General features: G+C 44.7%; 1 protein-coding gene across 1 annotated transcript in view; it reads right to left on the reverse strand.

The window, feature by feature from the left end:
* Positions 1-14,663, reverse strand: part of INVS (inversin) — a 145,227-nt gene that overhangs the window by 23,975 nt on the left and 106,589 nt on the right. Inside the window, exons 8-12 of the mRNA XM_080939939.1 lie at positions 11,788-11,959; positions 9,647-9,802; positions 9,050-9,279; positions 5,247-5,353; positions 1,165-1,377 (exon numbers count right to left, since the gene is read on the reverse strand). Of these exons, the coding sequence (XP_080796065.1) occupies positions 1,165-1,377; positions 5,247-5,353; positions 9,050-9,279; positions 9,647-9,802; positions 11,788-11,959 (878 nt within the window). The remainder of the gene's footprint in view (positions 1-1,164; positions 1,378-5,246; positions 5,354-9,049; positions 9,280-9,646; positions 9,803-11,787; positions 11,960-14,663) is intronic.

Here is a 14,663-nt window from a genome sequence, read left to right on the forward strand (position 1 = left end):
GGCACACCTGAGCATCCTGCCACTCGGTGGGGAGGAAGCAGGAGCAGCAGATTAGGACCAGTCTGGGCTACACAATGAAGACCTATTTAGAAAGGCGGCTTGGGGTGGACTTAGGGATGCTCAGTCTATAGAGCATTTCCCTTGCAAACATGAGGCCCTAATTTAGGTTCCCAGAATTTATGTAAAAGTCCAGACATAGTGGCACCCCTTTGAAAGTCCAGTGGTGAGTATGTGGAGACCAAAGGATCTTTGAGACTTACTAGCTAGTCTAGCTTAATTGCTGATCTCCAAGCTAACAGAAACCCTCCGTCAAAGGAGGTTGATCAGTGCTCCTGAGACTGAAACTCACAGTATGCGTGTGCACGCACGAACACATTAGGCATTGTAAGGAATCTACAAATGTATACGGGAGGATAGGTGTAGGTCATATGCAAGTACTCTGCCATTTTAGGTAAGAATTTTGGGTAGCCATTGATCTTAGAATTTGCAGGACATGGGGTTTGTTAGGAAACGGGGAGGAAGGGCCAGTTAATTACACACGTGGTTGCCTTAGTTAAATCAAAATTAGACTTAGCATCCATTTAGCAAAAGTAGATTAGATATCAGTTTCTTTCAAAAGACCAAAGAGGCTGGGAGCTGGATGCAGCTCCAGTGTGACTGCCTGAGTTTAACCCCTAGAGCCCATGTTCTCAAAAAGTGGGCAGGGTGTGTTTATGCACACTTTTATTCTCAGCACACATGAGGCAGAGGCAGACAGTTCTTTGTGAGTTCAAGGCCTACCTAAAAAAAAAAAAAAAAAAAAAAAGGCTGCCCATCAGTGCTGGGGAGGTGGGGACAGACAGGTCTGGGAGTCTCTGACCAACCAGGCTAATCTTAGCACGCTTCAGGTCAGTGAGAGAACCTGTCTCAAACCAGGTGGACAGCACCCGAAGAATGACACCTGTGGCCCTCTGGCCTTTACAAGTATGTACACATGTGTATCTGCATGCGTGCGTGTATACACACACACACCAGGAAGATAAGGCCTCGGTTGGTAGCTTACTCTATGCTGGGTCTTCCTCCTTCTTTAAGGCCTCAGTCCTCTGGTGACAGGCGTTGGTCCATCTGGGGCTCTGACCCCTCCCATTTCCGCTCAGCCTCCCTTCTCAGCGGACCCGCACTTACTTAGCTGCAGCGTCCTTTCTGAGCTGTTCATGCTTCATGAGGAGGTTCTTCCGGTCTCGGAAGGCCTTTCTGACCTTGTATCCTTTGTAGACGGCCTGGATTTTGAAGGCAGCAATGTCCTGTATGGCAGCGATGGACAGGGCGCCGTGTTCCAACATGTACTGGATCACCTCGTGCCGCTCGCCCAGCAGAGCATAATCAAGGGGTGTGTACCTGAAGTCAGAGGGAGACTGGTTTTGAATGGATTGTGCTCCACAGCACCAGGAAGCTGATGTATTAGCACCTAGCAGAAAGACCTTTGTTCAGCCAGGAGGTGGTGCCGCACACCTTTAGTCCCAACCTCCAGAGGCAGAGGCAAATGTCTAAGTTTGAAGCCAGTCTGGTCTACAGAGTGAGTTCCAGGACAACTAGTGCTACAAAGAGAAACCCTGTCTCAAAAAATGAACAAATAAACAAAAAAGGACCCTTGTTTTACCACGGGCTATTTCCCAGGCACAACCTAGTCCTTCACCTTTTTTCCCTAAGGAATACAAAAGAAGAGGCGGCCAGTTCAGCGGCTGAGCTCTGGGAGCTGGCTCACAAGCTAGGACAGTGGTTCTTAACCTTCCTAACCTGTGACTCTTTCACACAGTTCCTCAAGTGGTGGTGACACCACCATAAAAGTATTTTTGTTGCTATTTCATAACTGTGATTTTGCTGCTGTTGTGAATAATCATGTAAATATGCGATCAGTAGGATACCTGGTGTGCAGACCCGTGAAAGGGTTGTTGGCCCCGCAGGGATAGAGACCCACAGGTTAAGGCCCACTGACGTAGCAGCAATCCAAACAAACACATGAGGCTTCCCTTTTCGTCCTGTGCCAAGTGATCCCTACATCTGTTAGAAAGGGTTTTCCAAATTATTTTTCTGTAATTACCATAATTAATGCTTGCAGAAATAAGCCTGTTTTTAGACAGGGGAGACTGACTCCATGGTACAGAGGGCTCTACAAGTCACCGCAGGTGAGCTCAGTTGACTAAATGGTGCTGGTACAACCAGGTAGCCACCTGGGTAAGAGAGTTTTTTGTTTGCTTGTTTTTGAAAAGGGATTTCTCTGTGCAGCTTGTGATGGTTTGTATATGCTTGGGTCAGAGAGTGGCACTATTAGGAGGTGTGGCCTTGTTGGAGTAGGTGTGTCACTGTGGGTGAGGGCTTTAATCCCTAGTTCTGGCCCCTTAGAAGTCAATATTCTCCTAGCAGCCAGCAGATGAAGATGTAAAACTCTCAGCTCCTCCTGCACCATGCCTGCTTGGAGGCTGCCTTGCTCCTGCTTTGGTGATAATAGACTGAACCTCTGAACCTGCAAGCCAACCCCAATTAAATATTGTCCTTCTAAGACTTGTCTTGGTCACGGTGTCTGTTCACAGCAGTAAAACCCTAAGACACAGCCATTAAAGATATGTGCAACCACACCCAGCTAAAGAGTCCTGTATAAGAAAAGAGACCCTGCAGGTACTGGAAAATTTCATGGAAGGCTGGAGAAATAGTAAACAGGAAGTCCTTTCTAAAAAGTGATGTGGAACTTAAAAGTCATAAAAAGACCAGTAAATATGAGACTAAATAATAAAAAATATTTACAGGGGAAAACATCATTTAAATGATACACATTTTAAGACTTGGAATGGGACTAAAGTATAAAAACTGAAGTAAAAATAGTCCCCCAATGATGGCAGTAATGTCACTTTCAATCATAGACTTGAGGCCTTAAAGTGAATGGGGAAAGTGAGTGGGGAGTGGGCAGAGCTTGCTCTGTGCACAGTTCGCAGCAGTCCCTGCGCCGCGGCAGGGGCTATGATGCTGTGGTTGCCTGCCATGAACACTTCCATAGGACCCCAACTCATGGTTACCCGGTGCCAACTGCACACTGAGGCAGAGTCTGCGAGGTGACTGAGGTAGTCCATACAACCATGGATTACCACATACAGAGGTTACACAGATGCAAGGTTAGACTGAGAAAACCACCCAATGGCTACTGCAAAGAAAGTCTATCTGTAAAACTTGCCTAATAGTTACAGTGAGGCATAAAGGGAAGAGGTTTTCAGAGTAGGGTGGTTTGGTTGCTTGAAAAAGAAAAGTTAAGCAACTTGGTGACAATTATGCAACCAATTTTACAGAATGCAGACTATAATTAATTGCAAGTGGCTCCCAGTTTAATATAACCTCCTTTTCTATCAACTGAGTACATTCTTGTAGAACAGAAGTGCTTGTGAGATCAATTTGCATACAATATGTGTATTTAGTAAGATTTGGTTGCTATGTTTATTTATTTATTTATTTTTCCTTTGAATCTTTGCTGAAATATTTTAAAACAAATTGTAACGTCCTGACAGTCCATCTCTCTGTCTCGGCAGCTACCTACACACAACACAGGCACAGTCACAAGGACACGCTAACAAAAACTAGCAGAACTTTTTAGTAAAATATAATGCAGAACTGCTCCAGTTAGGATTTTCGATCCAATTGCTCTTAGCTTCAAACAGATTCAAAGTAAATATCTAGCCAGGCTTTAGGGCTGACGATTCCATCTAGTGTCTCAGCAACTGCTGTTCTCATTCCAATCCACATTCTATTTAGAAACGTTCAAGCCCTGTGAATATTCCCATTGGCATCAGAGAGTGGCTGTCAGATAGCTATTGACTGAGAACCAGAAGAAGTTGGCAGAAACGATGTCTATTTGGGGTACGTCACTTGGTTAACGTCTATGCACAAGAAGTATAAATTAGCACTGCATTGATGGTAACCAGCCAAGAAACAATGTAGACACGGATGGGAGATAGCATACAATTGGACCTGCCACATGGGGGTGGGCTGACGGGCTCAGCAGAATGCCCAAGCCGGGATGTCAATAAGTATAAGCAGCAATGCCAGCTTCTTATATGTGCACACCCATGTGCACTGCCATGGAAACAGAAACAGACCAGGTACCGCCACTTTCTCTAGCACATTCTTTTATCATTTCTTTACAGAGAGAGCAGCTAGGGAGTAACACTGTTATAGCTATCTATATATAAATCCTTCTTTTTAATTAATCGATTGAGGATGAGATGCTGTGTGTGTGTGTGTGTGTGTGTGTAAGTGAGTGAGAGAGACAGAGACAGAGAGAGAGAGTATGGATGTGGGTGAGCAAGTGCACGGCACACACAGAGATCCAAGAACGACTGTGAGGAGTTGGTTCTCTCCTCCCATAGGCTGTGAGGACATAGCTCAGGCCATTAAGCTTGTGCAGTAAGTGCTTTTATCTGCAGAGCCATCCTTTTGGCCTAGAAGTTCCTTAAAGAAACCACTAATTTGGAAGATTTTTATTGTTCCCTTCTGTTTTTCATGTGGAGCTTAAAGAGAAGCACCTTCAGTTGTTTGCCGTAACAAAAGACAGGATCTGGAAGAGGATGTGAAAGTCTGACCATAAACTTAGTTATCACTTTCCCAGATCCAAGAGCTGCAGAGTCTCTCCTGCTTAGACTTCACTTTGCACTGTCCATTTCTAACCATGCTGGGGGTGGACCCAGCTACACTCCTGACCGTGACTCGAGTGACAACCCTGGCATATCTCTGTGAAGCACGTTATTCAAGACGGCAATGTTGATGGGTATTTATAGATGTCCAGTTTTCATCTCAGCTTCTCCATGTTTTCAGACACTCAATGACAGCCTTTTGTTCAGTAACTAACTATATCCTCACCAGTAATAGAAACAACTTGCGTATATAACTCCTTCTGCTAAATTCCTGGGTCTGGCCAGTCAGAACTTCACTGGCCATATGTTAAGCACAAGCTTGAAGAGGGTCCTTTTCCCCACCTGCAAATGTGAACCTGCCCTAAGTGCCACCCAAAGTTTTGAGCAGGTGCAGAACTCCCATGGTTCTAAGTGAATGCTGGATGAAAATTGGGCTCTTTCCTCTGGCTCAGGATTGCTTGGTGCAGTATTTTCTTATGAGTATACTTATTATTTCTGAAGCACTATCTCAACGTGGGATTTTTTTTTTCATCTGAAAGGATGTGAGATGAACAACGCTATACTCGGAGCCCTTCCCAGCCAATGATTTACCTCTCCTCGTTGTTCTCCATCTGATTAGGGAAAGCAGCAAAGTCGAGCAGTAGTTTAATGGCATCAAGGTAGCCGTTATTACAAGACCAGTGCAAAGCTGTCCGGCCCTGCAAGACGAATAAATCAACTGTACTGTAAGCAGTTTCAGACACATGGTTATAACAACGCAGAAGAAACACTTTCTCCGCAGACTGATCGGCAGTAAGGGAGGAATGCTCACAGATGCACTGCCCACGAGGAGACCTGAGGAAGATCTGCTTGTGGGACATTCCAACCAAGAGTGCAAACCTTGACTTTCACTACCAGGAAGCAGGAGGCAAACCCAACTTGAGTCAGATTTAATAAAATAAATGGTGTGATTGTCATTCTTGGTTGACAACTTGACTGCATTGGAAATGAACATAAACACAAGTAGCTAGGTGCTATGAGGAATTCATCTTAATTACATCATTTGAAATGGGAGGGTCCACCTTAAGTCCGGGCCACCACTTCCGCTGGCAGCCTGTATAAAGGACAAAGAAGGACTTTCTCTCCTTTGCCCTTACCTCCATTGGCAAGTTTATTCTATTACTGGGATTAGAGCCTACTTCTTCAGGATTCTGATGTACACTGAAGAGTAGCTGAGATCCAGCCTTGTGGGCTGAACAACCACTTGGTTCTGGGACTTTCCATTGATAGACAGCTATTGTTGGACTAGCTGAACCCCAGTCTGTAAGACACGCTAATAAATCCATATATATATGTTTATATATATATGCAAAACTGAATGAATAAATGAATATATTCATATATATATAAACATATATATATGAATATAGATTCATTTTTATCAGTTCTATTCCTCTAGAGAACCCAGACTTTTGAGATTTTAGAATTAAAAAAAAAAGTTGCTTTCCACCAAGTCTGATGATGTGAGTTTGATACCAAGATCATGGGGCCCAGGTGTGTGTGTGCGCGAGTGCACGTGCACACACATATGTGAATGTGCATATAAACATAAGTAATTAAATGTAAAGTAAAAAAAGAAAGCAAATGACGGTGTGAACCACTGTAGAAACAAAGTAGGGTATTTATAGTGTTGAAGGTGTCAGCGAGGAAGCTATCCCAAGCCTAAATATGTACATATTCAACTCAAATCCTAACCATATCAGACAAATGACCTGGACTAAAGAGAATTAAAGCCAAAATCATAATGGTAAACTTTGAAAAATAGTTTTAAATTTCTATTTATTCATCTTTTCATAGTGTTAGATTTTACGTTGCTTTATTTTATTGATATTAGATACATGTGAGAGAACATGAATGATACGGAAGACATATGTACCACAGCCTGCAGATCGGAATATAGACATGAAGCATTGCAGGAAACCATGACAGAATTGAATTCTCAGTTACATATGGAGTGTCTACCAAAACCAGCCATGTGCTGGATCATAAGGAAAGTCTCGGAAGACTATTATCCTTCCCTGAACAGATGTCTCCACCATAACTTCTAGAATCCTTGACTTGTGATAGTACAGGGAAAGCAGCCGCTCTGCAGTGGGGGTCATCCTGACCACCTGTGTGGGTCTTAAGGAGGAGCCAGTGCCGGAAGACAAAAGCATGCGGCCCAGCTAAAACAGGGCTGGGCAGAGGTGGGGTGACATGTGATTATACAAAATGTACTGAAAACATAAAGAACTTAAATTTCATGAAGAGCCTAACATCCAAGCTCAGGAGACCAAGACAAAAAGGTGTCAAGTCGGAGGTCAGCCTGGGGTAAACAGCAAGTTCCAGGATGAGCCACACGGTGACATTCTGTCTTCTAGAGAAAAGAAAATAAGTTCAGGGAGCACCTAGGACCCTAGTACTTGGGACTCAGAAGGAGGGGCAGGAGGATCAGGAGTTCAACATCCTATGTGACTAGGTTTCAGTTCAAGGCCAGTGTGGGGCTCGTGAGACCATGTCTTCAAACATTGGCCCTGCCCACCGCGCCAAGAACAAGTGGGACCTGAGGAAAGTGGTAGCAGGAATTAAAGATGGGAGCAAACACCATTCAAAAAGCAGATGTCCTTGGAAAAGTTGAAAACCACAGGTTGAATTTTAAAAAAAGAAGAGAAATAATACATATTACCAGTACATGCACTTATGGGGAAATAGCTTTAAGTCCTATAACATAAGATAGACAAGAACAGATGTGACAAATTTTTGCAAACTGAAACTTGAATAAAGTGGAGAAATTCCCAATAAAGTGCACTTACCAAAGTGGAAAGGAAATGATTAGGACACAGGGTAGTCTAGCAGCTACTAAAGAGCGGGAACAGAAATTAATAAACTATGCATTAAGAAAGTTCCCACAACCAGGGACTTCAACAACAAATTTTACCATATACTTAAGGAAGAAGTAACATCAATTCTACACAAATTCCTCGAGGAATACTCTCCAGCCTTTTCATAAGGTTAGAAACTCCTTCTACTCAAACCTGACAAGTACTAAGAATGGGAAATTACCAGGGATGTAAATACACGGTCTTAAAATATCAGTAAATAAAATCCACCCACATATAAAAATACATACTACACCGTGAGGCTCACTCTACAAGAGTTAGGAAGGTTCTAACATCTTTGATAAAAATCTAAGTATGATCTTAGCAACTAGAAATCAAATCTCATGCAATGGTGAATTATTGGAAGCCAGATTGCTGAGAAGCCAGGATAACCAACCAGCATCACCAATTCCATGCAGAACTACACCTACATAGTCGAGAAACAGATGATTCCAAAGTGCTACACATAAAAATGAACAGAACTGGAAAACTGCTTGATAAGAGCATGTAAGTTACTGCTCACTTAGCACAACATAAAAAACAAGCCAAATTATAAAGGAGCATTCCTGATATATTGAGCACGCACACCCCTGTTCCAGCATGCAGGCAGTCAGCAGTCAGCTGCAGGCCTCAGCCGTCTCCTTCCCACTCGGCCATCTTACCAGCTCCTCATCATGTTATGTTTACACACAGCATCCATCTTGGTGGACTTCCTCAATGGTTAACAGAGAATCTAATTTCTGACTTGGAGAACCTGACTTTTAGTACTTTTAGAGTTAAGCCAGTTCTCTAAACGTAGTACTGGGGAAACTGGTACTGCAGAGAGAAGGAGGTGTGGATGAAATCCTTTCTGACACACACACACACACACACACACACACACACACACACACACTACATATCACAGCTGAGTACACTGTATAGCCTTTATTACTTTGATTCAGTAATCTCCTTAAAGAACTATTCTAAGGGAACAATCCAAAAGAAGAAAGAGAAATTATGAAGATAATTCTGGGAGGGTTGTAATGGTGGAGACTTGTCCATATATGGAGTGAATTACTGAACTGCAGAGTCTAAGCTAAGGGTTCCCTACTCCAAAGTACTGTCACTATAATTACCATGGAAGCTACTTAAGTCCCAGTTTCCTCCCCTGTGAAGTGGGTGACGACACTTCTTCATCGGGTCACTGTGAGGGCTGAATGTACAGTTCTTAATGTAAAGCTCTTGGTATTTCAGGGTATTAAGCAGTGACCACGAGAAAGATTGTATATCAACTGACAAAATGTTGGTGCTAATTTTAAGTGAACGAAGGCATTTTTAAGATCATGTATGTGCACACATACATTAAATAATATAAAGATATAGTGATCATGAGAAGAGCACATTGACAAATGGAGATCGTCTTTCTCTAAGTGATAAACGTTTCTACTTAATTCACAGCAAAGAAGGATACTATGCACCATGGAGCTGGTGGCACAGAAAGCCCAGGGTTTCTACCTCCTTGTCTTGGATGTTGGGGTCAGCGTTGTTCTCCATGAGCACAGCCATGCAGTTGATGTACCCTCCATACGCAGCGCACTGCAGTGGTGTCCTTCCTGCATAGTCCTGCACGTTTGGGTTGATCTTATTCTCGATCAGTATCTGGCAGACATCAGCATTTCCCCCCAGGGCTGCCCAGTGTAGAAGAGAATGTCCATCTTGGTCAACCAGATCGACCCGTGCTCCGCCTGGCAAAGCAAAACTCCAGTGAGTGTGGACGCGTTGATGGAAGGGGAAGCTCGGACGTGTGACAGTGCTCCTCTGTGCATCCCACAGCCAGTGCCGGGGCTTCGGAGCATTCCCTAGTGTTTGGAGAGGCTGGGACTCCGTCCCTTGCCGTGGATACAAGGGACAATCTGGGGCAAAGTGGTGACAAGAAATCAAATGTTCACAGGTGAGGTCACTGGTGTGGACAGTTTTCTTCGGTTCCGCTCGGGCACCGTTCCCGAACGTTCTGACGTGTGACTCTGGATGTGGGTGAGAGCGTTTACACTGGGTGTGTTGGAGTGCCGACCTTTTGTGTGAGCCCTAATAGGAGCACCTGTGCCAGCTCACCTTTAATCAGCGTCTGAATCACATCTCTGTGTCCCATCTCGCAGGCTCGGAACAGTGGAGTATGTTTCATGACGTCAGTAGCATCTACTTGAGCATCATTGTCCAATAACAACTTCACGGTGCTGACGTGGCCGGAAAGGGCAGCGGCGTGTAAAGCTAAAACAGAAGCCAAAGCCACTGGTAACTCTCACAATAACTACCTTTTAAGTATGTTTTTCTTTCTATTATGATTTCCTCCTCACTGTGGCTAAACGCAATCCAAATTTCTCTCTCTCCCTTCCTCCTCCCTACCCCAGCTCTAGCCATGTCCACACTGCTGTGGGGTGTGTGTGGATGGTGAGACCATGTCCACACTGCTGTGGGGTGTGTGGATGGTGTGGCCATGTCCACACTGCTGTGGGGTGTGGATGGTGAGACCATGTCCACACTGCTGTGGTGTGGGTGGATGGTGAGACCATGTCCACACTGCTGTGGTGTGGGTGGATGGTGAGACCATGTCCACACTGCTGTGGTGTGGGTGGATGGTGAGACCATGTCCACACTGCTGTGGGGTGTGGGTGGTGAGACCATGTCCACACTGCTGTGGGGTGTGGGTGGATGGTGAGGCCTGTCCACACTGCTGTGGGGTGGGTGGATGGTGAGACCATGTCCACACTGCTGTGGTGTGGGTGGATGGTGAGACCATGTCCACACTGCTGTGGTGTGGGTGGATGGTGAGACCATGTCCACACTGCTGTGGTGTGGGTGGATGGTGAGACCATGTCCACACTGCTGTGGGGTGTGGGTGATGAGACCATGTCCACACTGCTGTGGGGTGTGGGTGGTGAGACCATGTCCACACTGCTGTGGGGTATGGGTGGTGAGACCATGTCCACACTGCTGTGGGGTGTGGGTGGTGAGGCCTGTCCACACTGCTGTGGGGTGTGGGTGGTGAGGCCTGTCCACACTGCTGTGGGGTGTGGGTGGTGAGACCATGTCCACACTGCTGTGGGGTGTGGGTGGTGAGACCATGTCCACACTGCTGTGGGGTGTGGGTGGTGAGGCCTGTCCACACTGCTGTGGGGTGTGGGTGGTGAGGCCTGTCCACACTGCTGTGGGGTGTGGGTGGTGAGGCCATGTCCACACTGCTGTGGGGTGTGTGGATGGTGAGACCATGTCCACACTGCTGTGGGGTGTGGGTGGTGAGGCCTGTCCACACTGCTGTGGGGTGTGGGTGGTGAGGCCTGTCCACACTGCTGTGGGGTGTGTGGATGGTGAGGCATGGCTGAGTTCAGCTGTACCCAGGTTGTACAGGGATTTTCTTGTCCCTCTGACTTGCGGTTGGGGTTTCAGACAACGGAGACTTTTGCTGGATGCTGAAGGCTATGCGTCTTGGTAACCAGTTTGCAGTTACAAGTCTGCACTGATGAAGACAGAGTTGGGAAGGACTGATAAGACTGTGAAGCAGTGGAGGAAAGTTCTAACACGAGACAGCAGCATGCTGCCATACTACTCAAACTTGAAAAAAAGAGCATGAAATGAGAACCGAGAACACATTGAGATATGCACATCCCTTAAAACATATTGCGGAGTGTTAGCAGCTACTAAATATGCACAGTATTTTACATGTGTATGTATATGTCGAGGCGTACATACATGCGTGTGCACACAAGTGTTGAGGCCCAAAGTTGACACCAGTTCCTCAACTGTGCTCCACCCTGCATGTTTACACGGGGTCTCTCATCGACTCCACAGGTCGGCCAGCTTGCTCTGTGGGGTTTTTTTTTGGGGATTACTGACCGGCCTCCAAGCCACAGCCACTGTTTCTGGTCCTCACACCTGCATGGCGAGTGCCTTACCCACTGAGCTCTCTTCAGCCCTGACTATGCGTAGTGGTACATTTCTGGTTTTTATATGTAAGTAAATGATGGGACAAGTTTCTACATTGTGTCTAAGGTGCAGCCAAAGCTATAAACCTGGATGTTGACTTTTACCTGGTAGAGATACTAGTTTTAGCCATAATACTTGGAAGAAATAAAGTCCTTGGCAAACTCAAGCTTGAAAGTAAAAAGCTAAACGATATTGTCTTAGAAACAGTGATCTCACGTTTGGCAGCACTTCCCAGCACCCGAAGCACCCTTAGCCCAGGGGCCAGGCCCTACCCGTGCCTCCGTACTTGTCCGCCATGTTAATGTCGATGTCGGATTTTAAACTCAGCATTGTCCTGAGCACGTCGTCGCTGCCTTTCCCTGCTGCCCACATAAAGGACGTTCTTCCTTCCAGGTCAGAGTCATCTTTCACCGAAGGATGCTTTAAAAACACTTCCACTGTTTCCTGCAGGAAGACTTTATTTGAAACACCGCAGTGGTGGAGCGCATCTCTGCGTGGTGATAAAGCACCTGTGTCGTTCCATGAAGTGACTAGAATTCCCCCTGACGTTTTTTATGGATAACAAAACTTGAATTTCCATAGAAAATTATGATCGTCTTCCCTTACGTTAGTTTTTGTTTCTGGAACACTTCAAGAACATAATCTAATTTTCTCATTCAACACCCTGAGATTTGGGATATACTTCAGCAAATTCGAAGGAGAGGCACAAAGACTGTAAGAGCCCGAGGCTGGGAAGGGCTGCTGCCCAGCGTGTTTTCTGCACAGGACAAAGGCTGGCGTGTGGCTGCCAGCACAAGACTGGGGCTGTCACATGTCCAGTGAAGGGTAAAGGACTTGTGAGGACTCCTCTCTGAGGGACTAGGACAGTCAGTGGTGGCTGTGGGAACTCCTGTCTCTCTTTTCATTAGTGCTAAAGTGCGCATGCTCCAGTAAATAAGCTGTCACTCATGCATGCCACCCTACATAAACCCAGTGTGCACACACAGAAGGCATGGATTTGGGGAACACACTGGGGAGAAGGTGGGGATAAATGAAACTGTCAAAGAACAAAGAAATGATATTAAAAAAATTAAAAGATGGCAAGTGTAACATAATGAGAAAGAGTTTCTTTAACCAAGCTTTCAAACTTGAAGGCCACTGTTATAAATGAAATTAAAAAGCTTTCAAGAATTCAGAGTCATGACTAACATTAAATTATACATTTGCTTGTGCACTGTACCTGCAGAGGCCCACAAATTCACATGTGCCTCTAGAGAAGGCAAACAGATTGTCTCTCTGTGTATTTCATTCCTAAAAATCTTGAGTGGCAGAAATTCAGGCACATAGGCCTGGTGAAACTGTGCTGCCAGTGGCCAGGGAACAGAGAGGGCTAGGCCTGGCACGCAGAAAGCACCCCCCCCATTGGTTCAGGGGAGCAGGAACTCTGCCATAGGAACTTGGTTTCCACCCGGAAGGCGCTTGCGTGCGGACCAAACGCTCAAGCCATTTGTCACCTAAAACAGCAGAGATCCAGGGACACAGGCCAGGTACATGGGAGAGACAGGAACCAATCACTGACAACAAGAGCACATATAGTCACAGACAAAAAGATGGCAAGAGGAAAACAAAAGAACTTACCCAATGGAAACCAATACAACCTGGCAACACAAGAACCCAGCTTTCCCATCACAGCAAACAGCAGAATGTCAAACACTCCAGAAAAAGAAGACTCAGACCTGAAATCATACCTCAAGATGATGATAGAGATCCTTAAACAAGAACAGGAGGAAAAAGCATAAAGAAATAGGAGCTTTTAAAGAGGAAACACTAAAAGCACTCAAAGAACTCAAAGAACTAGAGGAAAACAGAACCAAAGAGATGAAGGAATTGAAGAAGAAATTTAAAATGGAAATGGAAACAATAAAGAAAACACTAAAAGAGACAACCCTAGAGGTAGAAAACCTAAGAAAGAAATCAGTAGTCACAGATGCAAGCATCTCCAATAGACTACAAGAGATGGAAGAGAGAATCTCAGGGGCCGAAGACAACATTAAAAACATAGACAAACCAGTCAGAGAAGATGCAAAAGTAAAAAAGCTCCTAACCCAAAATGTCCAGGAGATCCAGGACACAATGAGAAGACCAAACCTAAGGATAATAGGAATAGAAGAGGGCAAAGAATATCAACTAAGAGGCACAGTAAATATCTTCAACAAAATCATAAAAGAAAACTTCCCTACCCTTAAAAATGAGATGACCATGAGCATAAAAGAAGCCTACAGAACTCCAAATAGAGTGGACCAGGAAAGAAATTCCTCCCGACACATAATAGTCAAAACGCCAAGTGCCCAAAGCAAAGAAAGAATACTAAAAGCAGTAAGGGAAAAAGGTCATGTAACATATAAAGGCAGAGCAATCAGAATCATATCTGACTTCTCAACAGAGACTATGAAAGCTAGAAGATCCCGGACAGACACCATGCAGACCCTAAGAGAACACAAATGTCAGCCCAAGCTGCTATACCCAGCAAAACTCTCAATCACCATAGATGGAGAGACCAAGTTATTCCAGGACAAAACTAAATTTACACAATATCTGACCACAAACCCAGCACGACCACGAATTATAGGTGGAAAACCCACTACACAGAGGGAAACTACATCCTAGTAAAAACAAGAAAATACTTAAGCAAGAAAATCAAAAGAAGACACACAGGCACAATTCTAACTCTAAAAGCAAAAATAGCAGGAAACAGCAACCACTATTCCTTAATATCTATTAACATAAAAGAACTCAATTCTCCAATAAAGAGACATAGGCTATCAGACTGGATACATAAACAGAATCCAGCATTTTGCTGCATACAGGAAACTCATCTTAGAGACAAAGGCAGACACTATCTCAGAGTAAAAGGTTGGGAAAAAACCTTCCAAGTAATGGCCCCAAGAAGGAAGCTGGAGTGGCCATTCTAATATCGAATAAGGTAGATTTTCAACCAAAAGTTATCAAAAAAGATAAGAAAGGACATTTTTTACTCATTACAGGAAAAATTTGTCAGGAGGAACTCTCAATCCTTAACATATATGCTCCAAATACAAGAGCACCCATATTCATAAAAGACACCCTACTAAAGCTCAAAAAATACATTGTACCCCACACAATAATAGTG

This window comes from Micromys minutus (assembly GCF_963924665.1).
Source record: "Micromys minutus genome assembly, chromosome: 28".
NCBI lineage: Eukaryota > Metazoa > Chordata > Mammalia > Rodentia > Muridae > Micromys > Micromys minutus.